At 41.5% G+C, this 8877-nt stretch overlaps 1 protein-coding gene across 1 annotated transcript in view; it reads left to right on the top strand.

Moving 5' to 3' along the window:
* Window positions 1-8877, top strand: part of ATP8B1 (ATPase phospholipid transporting 8B1) — a 62650-nt gene that overhangs the window by 47636 nt on the left and 6137 nt on the right. The window contains exons 19-22 of the mRNA XM_007450106.1: window positions 883-958; window positions 3041-3173; window positions 3938-4226; window positions 8152-8375. Coding sequence (XP_007450168.1) covers window positions 883-958; window positions 3041-3173; window positions 3938-4226; window positions 8152-8375 — 722 coding nt within the window. The remainder of the gene's footprint in view (window positions 1-882; window positions 959-3040; window positions 3174-3937; window positions 4227-8151; window positions 8376-8877) is intronic.

Raw genomic sequence — 8877 nt, 5'->3', positions numbered from 1 at the left:
TCTTGGGGACAGAGACTCTTTCCCTGAGGAATCCTTCTGTTATTCCAGCCCATCCTGACCGCATCCTTCCCGAAGCTCCCTCAGTAGCAGAGTTTACTCCTTAAAATTGAGCTCTTCGTCGTGTCTTCCTGATTGTGTTTAGTCTTCTCTCTCCCACCAGATGTGGGCTGCTATACTGGGCTGCTATACTCTGGTCCCTTCTGTCCTCCCCAGCACTATGCCACCTTTTGGGCATAGAGTAGAACAGTACAAAATACTGAACTTTTGTTTTCTTGCCCCTTTTACTGCTTGAAAATTATAATGAAAATTTTATACCCAAGGGAAGATTTTCATTTTTAAATTTAGAGCTCAACAAGTTGTTTGTATTGATTCCTTACTACAGAAGCCTCCCATGGGAAACTAGATCACTTCGCTTACTCTGATTCACAGTTGATGGGTTACACACTTTGATAAGCTAAGGGATTAAGTCCTGACCTTAAACAAATAATGGTGGTGGAAGAGGGGAAAAAATCTCCAGTAGGAACCCCGTGTGAGGGCTTATGGAAGTGGTTATCTTCCTCCCTCATAACAGAATGATTAAACCACATGAACTAAATGTGTTCAGTATTTCAATCAACATTGATTTATTCAATAACCGGTTTATGTATTTGATAGATAGCACATTTTATTATTGGAAACATCTCAACCAGACTTTGACTTACTACATTTACTTTATTAGACAAAGAGATTTTTTTCTTTATGTGATTTCTAGACATTGCTACAGAAAAACAACATATTTGATTGAATATGGTTATTTCATTAATTGAAAAAATATCATTACTAAAGTCCATTATTAAATTCATCAGTAGGAATGACATTTGACTTAACTTTTTTCTGTTGCAGAAACTGCTGAAAATATAGGATTTGCCTGTGAACTTCTTACTGAAGATACCACTATCTGCTATGGGGAAGATATCAGGTGAGTAAAGGGCCTGCAGTATGAGAATATGTCACGTCTCATTTTTATAAAAGCAAGACTAGACCCAGTAGACACAGCAGATACAGAGAAATGGGAGCTAGAATGTGTCCGTTGGCACAGTTTCCTCAAGTTTAAATGAAGCAAGGAAACAACAGGCAGCTCCAATTTACCATGTTTCGACCTTATGTTGTAGGAAAACCTGGGGCCTGTTTGCCCTTTCAGGGGCCGTTTTTCTGTATTCCTTGGAAGCACTCAGTGCTTGTCTGCTGAAAAAGGAAGTGGGCTTGAGACACCACTATTTAGTATGAATTATATACATATTTTTTCTCTTCCAGCCTTTAGTGATTTGTCTTGATCACTCCTTATTTTCAACTTGAAAATGAGAATTAATGTGGAAAGTGAATAATAAATACCTAATCTTCTAGTGCAGTGGTTTTCAACTGGGGTAGGGGAGGTGGGGACTTTGCCTTCTGGGGAACATTTGGCAATGTCTGGAGACATCTTTGACTGTCACAGTGGGGAAGGAGGGGGGTGCTCCTGGCTTCCAGGGGGTAGAGGCCAGGGACACACCCTACAATACAATAGACAGCCACACGCAACAAGGAATTAAGTGGCCCAAGACATCAGTAGTGCCAAGGTTGAGAAACCTGTTCTTAAAGGTGAAGAATAAAGGCTCTATGTGTGTAACGAGGAAAACTCTGGCTGAGAGTTCGGAGTCCTGAGTCCTCACTGCAGTTTTCCCCTCAACTCACTGCAGGCAAATCATGTTATCTCTCTCGGGCTTGATTTCCTTATTTGTAACATGAAGAGATTGGATATTTACAGTCCCTTTTACTCGAAAATTCCGACTCATTTTTCTGTCACATGAGTGAGTTATATGTGGTCTTCTCAATAATCTGTTGATATAAAGCACTGAGCATATCTCAAAAGCAGACATAACTTTGTGTGGAAATAAGTTTTTTTCTGCCCAGCAGTGGTCACTGTTTGTAATACACTAGGGTTCAGCCCTGTGTATTATAATTCAAATCAAGATTGCCCTCGTTCTGTTGCTTGTGAACACATTTTCAACTGTATCTTCCTTTAGCTGCCTTTGGCAAATAATGAAGTACCATGAACATGGTGCCTCCATGGTGGAGGAATCAAGACTTAGTAAGATTATATGCCACTTAATTAAAAAATGGGCAAAGGACTTGAATAGACATTTCTCCAAAGAGGACATACAGATGTTCAATAAACATATGAAATAATGCTCAACATCACTGAGCATTAGAGAAATACAAATAAAACCACAATTTCACCTCACACAGATGGCTACTATTTAAAAAACACAGAAAACAAGTCTGGGCAAGCGTGGAAAAATTTGAACCCTGTGCACTGTTGATGGGAATATAAAATGGTGCAGCCACTATGGAAAACAGTATGGTGGTACCTCAAAAAAATTAAAAATAGAATTACCATATGATCCACCAATCACACTTCTGGATATATATCCAAAAGAATTAAAAGCAGGGACTTGAATAGATATTTGTCCACCCATGTCCACAGCGGCATTATTCACAATAGCCAAGAAGTGGAAGCAACAAACACAAGTGTCCACTGACAGATGAATGGATAAACAAAATGTGGTATATCCATACAATGGAATATTATTCACCCTTAAAAAGGAATAAAATTCTGACATATGCTACAACATGAATAAACCTTGAGAACAGTGAAATAAGATAGTATTAAGTGAAACAAGCCAATCACAAAAAGACACGATTCCATTATATGAGTTACCCAGAGTCATCAAGTTCATAGAAACAGAAAGCAGAGTGGTGATTACCAGGAGCTGGGGGGAGGGGAGAAGTGGGGAGTTGTTATTTAATAGGTATAGAGTTTCATTTTAAAAGATGAAAACGTTCTGGAGGTTGGCGATATGAATATCCTTAATACTACTGAACTGTATACTCAGAAACCGTTAAGATGATAAATTTTATGTGTTTTTTACCACAATTTTTAAAAGATTACATGTCAAAATTGTCTCACAGTCAAGGGCCTGTTCATGGTCTTGTACTTTAAACACTTAAATTTTCCCCCCAGTGCTCTTCTTCATACAAGGATGGAAAACCAGAGGAACAGAAGTGGAGTCTATGCAAAATTTGTACCCCAAGTACACGAACCTTTTTTTCCATCTGGTGGAAACCGTGCCTTAATAATCACTGGTTCTTGGTTGGTATGTATCATTAGTGTCTCTCCCTTTGGCTCAAACTGAAGCAGGTCATTCTGGACCAATTTTAGATGGTTTGTCATATTAATTACCAACCTAAAAATCTCTTAGCCTATAAATAAAGTGCAATTTCCCAAGTCTGAGCGTTTATATGATACATATAATAATATTATATGATACAAACTGGTGGCAGTGGTTATTACTAGTTTATCAACTAGTTGATAATTAAATTTTCTTCTTTGTATATTTTAAATTTTTCTATATTTTTATAGTAAATATTTTATAATCAGAACAATATCATCAATGATATAATCCAAGAATTATCCTTCAGATGATTAAAGTCTTGGGAATGGTACTTTAAAAAAAAAATTTTATTTATTTATTTATTTAGGGCTGCGTTGGGTCTTTGTCGCTGCGTGTGGGCTTTCTCTAGCTGTGGCAAGCAGGGGCTACTCTTCGTTGCCGTGTGTAGGCTTCTTACTGCCGTGGCTTCACAGAGCACGGGCTCTAGGTGCGCAGTCTTCAGTAGTCATGGCCCGCAGGCTCTGTAGTTGTGGCTCACGGGCTCTAGAGCGCAGGCTCAGTAGTTGTGGCGCATGGGCTTAGTTGCTCTGCGGGCACATGGGACCTTCCCAGACCAGGGCTCGAACCTGTGTCCTCTGCATTGGCAGGCAGATTCTTAACCGCTGCGCCCCCAGGGAAGTCTGGAATGGTACTCTTGTTATTAAACCTCAAATGGTTAGAATCCTTTCCCTTTCTGATTTTCACAGAATGAAATTCTTCTCGAGAAAAAGACCAAGAGAAGTAAGATTTTGAAACTGAAGTTCCCCAGAACAGAAGAAGAAAGACGAATGCGGACACAAAGTAAGAGGAGGCTGGAAGCTAAAAAAGAGCAGCAGCAGCAGAACTTTGTCGACCTGGCCTGTGAGTGCAGTGCGGTCATCTGCTGCCGGGTAACCCCCAAGCAGAAGGCCATGGTGGTGGACCTGGTGAAGAGGTACAAGAAAGCCATCACGCTCGCCATTGGAGACGGGGCCAATGACGTCAACATGATCAAAAGTGAGTCTTGCACATGGCCAGTGCCACCTGAATCGGTAGAGAGGAAATGGCAGGAACATTTTTGGGGGTAGTTTTTTTTTCTGATTTCATTGCTTGGGCTTTCATGAAGCAGACCTTTAATAAAGGCACTTAATTATGGTAACTACACCTGTGACCCTGCCCTCAGGAAGCTTACAGTCCACTCAGTAGGAGCGCGCAGGCATGATTATTCTATACAAAGAGTGCCAAGTTGAAGATGAGCTCTGTGTGAGTGAACTTATCCTTATTTGTTTCCTTCTTTTACATATGTTTGGATTTGGTTTTGTGTTTTCTCCTGCTGCTCCTCCTCCCATATTTCTTCAGGGCTTATTAAGAACCCTGCTATTTAATGTTTTGCAAAATTTTTTTGCAAAAATTTCTGCTGAGCTTGGCATAAATTATTGAACTCTCTCTGTTATTTGTTTGGGGAATACTATTCTCCCACACCTAAGCATTGTTTTCTGGGGCTTTCTTCTTGCCTTTGGTAAATCTGTTGAACTTCACCCTTAGGTGACCTAGTGTGAGCTCAGTGTAACATCGAAGCACAGCTCTGACGTCACCTCAACATTCTCCTGACCTCCCAAGGTCATTCTGCTGGTTGGAGGACCCTAGGTACCCACAGATTGACAGACTGAGTTCTGTCACTGCAGAAGTACAATTTTGCTGCTATTAAAGGCATACGGAACCAAACCCTCATCAATATGTCTGAATCCTGGTCCTTTTTCTCCCTGTATTACTTATACAGGAGTATCCTGTAATGAAAATGCCCAGCTAATGAGATCTGAATACTTGTCCTCATCCTAATGCCAGCATGCTGTGTCACCCTGGGCTCATGCTCAGGCCCCAGTTTTCTCATTTGAGAGCAAGAAAATTATCTGTGATGTCACCTCTAGCTTTGTAGTATTTTTCTTAAGATGAACTCTCCATGGCATGTATACACAGGTCCTGTGGTGCCGGATAGCTTAAACGCATCGCATGTATAACTAGACTTTTAATTCAGGCTGTTTCGTAACTCTTCTCTTTCTTTCCTTAGAGTCTCTTCCTTCTCCTCCTTGATATATACTAAGAATATTCCAACTTTATCTTCCTCAGAAGGCGTCAGCTAATATACAATGTACGTTTTCTTGCTTCTTCATGTGTATGTCTGTGGCCACAGCCGGTTTAATTCCTTTCCACCGTGTTTTGCACATGTTCATCCTGCCATGCGAATGGCATTTCTTGCTCTGAGTTAGATCTATTTCTTTCCTCTGTAGCCAGCTCTAGTTTATCTTCCATTATGTACCTTTTAACATAAATGACTGTGCCAAAAGGGCAAGTGACTCAAACATTGTTTTTCTTCAGTTATAAGGAAGACTTCTAGATGTTGGGAAAGGGGGATTCCCTTTCAGATTTCCCGATTATGTGACTGAGACTTGAAAACTCTTGTTCCTCTGAGTTCACCAACTGATAGCAAAAGGGATCGCACACAGTTGGCATAGATAACCTCCTGGAGACTGTTTTTTCTTGTTGTTTTCAGAATTTTATTAAGCTCTGTTATGTGATACACACTTTTATATATAATGTAGGAGACATCCACTTGGGATGAAAATCAAAGAAACTCGGGTCTCCTTGGAAGTCAGTAGCTTAACCCAATTAAGTGCCTTTTTGAACTCTGTGAAAACTGTCATCTCTTTTACCTACATCAAGAACAGTGAACCGAAAGAAACTGCTTGTTTATAAAGTACAGTGAAATTTAAGTGTCCAAAAAATCTGACCATTTGCTAACATGTTTCATGGTTAGTGGTGTAATCTAGGAGAAGTGGAGGGAACTGCAGTCCACCATGGTTTGCCCCTAGCAAGGATCCAAGGACCCTCGGATACTGCCCTCTCTCCCCCTTGTGCCTGAAGATGGCTGGTGGGTGTTATATTCCTTGGTCTAAATCCTGAGAATGAACAGGCAGCATTAGAGAGGCAAAAGGAAGCGATCAGCTTGTTAGGGGATTATGAAGTGGCCACCCGGGCAGGCATTTGAAACCACGTCGGCAACTTCAGGGAAGTCTAGGTGCCTATGTTTAGATTTTAGGAAAATACAAACAGAAAGCAGTGTGGCCTGATAAAGTACATCTGTTCAGTTGCCGTGAGTCACTCTGTAAACTGTGGCAGTGTTCACTTCACATACTGTCCCTTGGTCTGCTCGGCAGAGGCTGGACTGGATGTCAGGGCCTGGGGCAGTGGCTCCTCTTCCTTGTCTCTGACAGAATCTCAACATTTCCCTGTTATTTGTTCAGAAAAGGCGGCCATGGTTTGGTAGGCAACCACAACTGGTTTGGCAACCACAACTGGTCATTAAGAACTATTTATGTGTATAAAGAGGTTATAAGTATTGATTGAGATGCAGTTAATTCTATTTTATAGAATTGCAAAGTGTTATTAAAAACTTAGGTTTTGGACAAGTCATTATGTTAATGCCAGACCTTGTATTCTGCAAGTGGGGCAGGAGTTGTGGAGCTTCTTTTAGTTGGAGACTCTGCTGAGCTGGCAGACACTTCTCAGGGTCTGAGTAATAATAGCTTGTATTCTGCAACACCTGTTCTAAAAATGATCTCACTTCCATGACTTTTAAGACCTAGATAAAACTCATAATTCTCTAAGTGGAACATGTGATTTAATGATTATTGGGAGGATGGATAAAATTGGGACTTTCGTTTTTATCCATTCTGGAAACCTCCCCTCCTCAAAACAACTGTGTGTCTTGAGGTCTCAGTGGGCCATGCATAAGCCTTTCAAAGTTTAACAGTATCTAAGTTTAAACACTTTTGGTTGCAAGTATTGGAGAACAAGTCAAGTTAGCTTAAGACAAAAAGAAACCTATTTTAAAAGTTACAAATATGTCTCATGCTGCTCAAGAAGCCAGGCCTCAGGAATATGCTAGAACCAGGACCTGAAGCTGCACCAGGAACCCAGTGTCTCTCTCTCATCCTTTCTCTAGACTACTTTATTTCTCTGCCCCTCAGAAAGAAGTATATCCATCCCACAACTCAAAAATTTACATGTTAAAATTCCAAACACAAACACACCCAAATCCTAATTCCAAAATACCAAGAGACTGAGGGAAACAGATCCCTTTAGGTACTTTAAGCAGGAAGTGATTAATAGAGAGGACCAGGTGCTCATGAAAATTCTGGATGAACTGAAGAAGTAGGTTCTAGGCTGTGCCTGCACGTCTGGGTCACTCGCCAGAGGAGCTTCTAGCTTTGAGGCTCCTCTGAAGAGCTTTCCAACTGAGAAGCCCTTGCAGTTGTTTTATCAACATCTGGGCAGCTGGAGAATGGATATGAATTCTGCCGCAGAAATGCCAAAAAGGGAAGGGATGCCGGGCTCCAATTTGCTTCTGCTTCCAAGTCACAAGCAGGTCCAAACAAGTGGAACTTAACTCACAAAGAGAACCTAACTGCAAGGGAGCCTAAGCAATGTAGAGTTTTTATTCGCTTTCCCACCTCTCCAATTAGAACCTAAGTTCTAGAATGAAGGAGAGCCAATTCGTAGTATCTACCATAGATTATGTACCTGCCCATGGCTGACTCAGCTGTGGCCAGGGAGGCAGGGACACACGGTACACATGGATGCCTGGGGCTCACCCTTTGGGTGGGAACGATGGCTTATGAGCTGGGCAGATAATCCAAATGGAATTCATTACCCACTCGAGATCCTTTCACAAATATTATGGAAGCCCCACCACGTGCTCTGTTTAGCAACACGTACTTCTGAGCTCAGAAGCTGGGGGTGGGGGATGGTAAGCAACAGTTTTCACATTTATTGTTTCATAAATTTGAGTTTTTTGTATTGCTATGGAAACATTTTTATCATCTCAATGTTTTGCCTTAAAATAAGCTTACGATTCACAGTTATCTTCTCCCCCTACCCTTAGCTGCCCACATTGGTGTTGGAATAAGTGGACAAGAAGGCATGCAAGCTGTCATGTCAAGTGACTATTCCTTTGCACAGTTCAGATACTTGCAGAGACTGCTGTTGGTGCATGGCAGGTGGTCTTACATAAGGATGTGCAAGTTCCTACGATACTTCTTTTATAAAAACTTTGCATTTACCTTGGTTCATTTCTGGTACTCCTTCTTCAACGGGTACTCTGCACAGGTAATGTACCATCATCATTATTATTAAATGAGTAGAGCTCTTCTCTTACATGAATAAAACTACGTCTGAAATTTTCTTCGCCCTCCATATTTGCACTTTTGGTGCTCTCTCTTAACAGTTGAGGTACAGATTAAGTTTATGAATCTTCTAAAATGTTTCTGGTGCTTTAAACCTATTTTACTTTGCCTTCAAAAAGGTAGGATTTGTTCCTGGTCTGTTGGCTTTTGTTTATGTGTCTTTGCCTTCACCATAGATTTTTTTTTTCTCCCAAGTCACCTTGCCATTAAGAATAGCGATAACAGGGCTTCCCTGGTGGCGCAGTGGTTGAGAGTCCGCCTGCCGATGCAGGGGACACGGGTTCGTGCCCCGGTCTGGGAGGATCCCACGTGCCGCGGAGCGGCTGGGCCCGTGAGCCATGGGCTGCTGAGCCTGCGCGTCCGGAGCCTGTGCTCCGCAATGGGAGAGGCCACAGCAGTGAGAGGCCCGCGTACCGCAAAAAAAA

The sequence above is a fragment of the Lipotes vexillifer genome, unplaced genomic scaffold, assembly GCF_000442215.2.
Source record: "Lipotes vexillifer unplaced genomic scaffold, Lipotes_vexillifer_v1.1 scaffold79, whole genome shotgun sequence".
NCBI lineage: Eukaryota > Metazoa > Chordata > Mammalia > Artiodactyla > Lipotidae > Lipotes > Lipotes vexillifer.
Note: the sequence above shows the minus strand (reverse complement) of the source record. Positions and strands in the feature narration are given on the sequence as shown.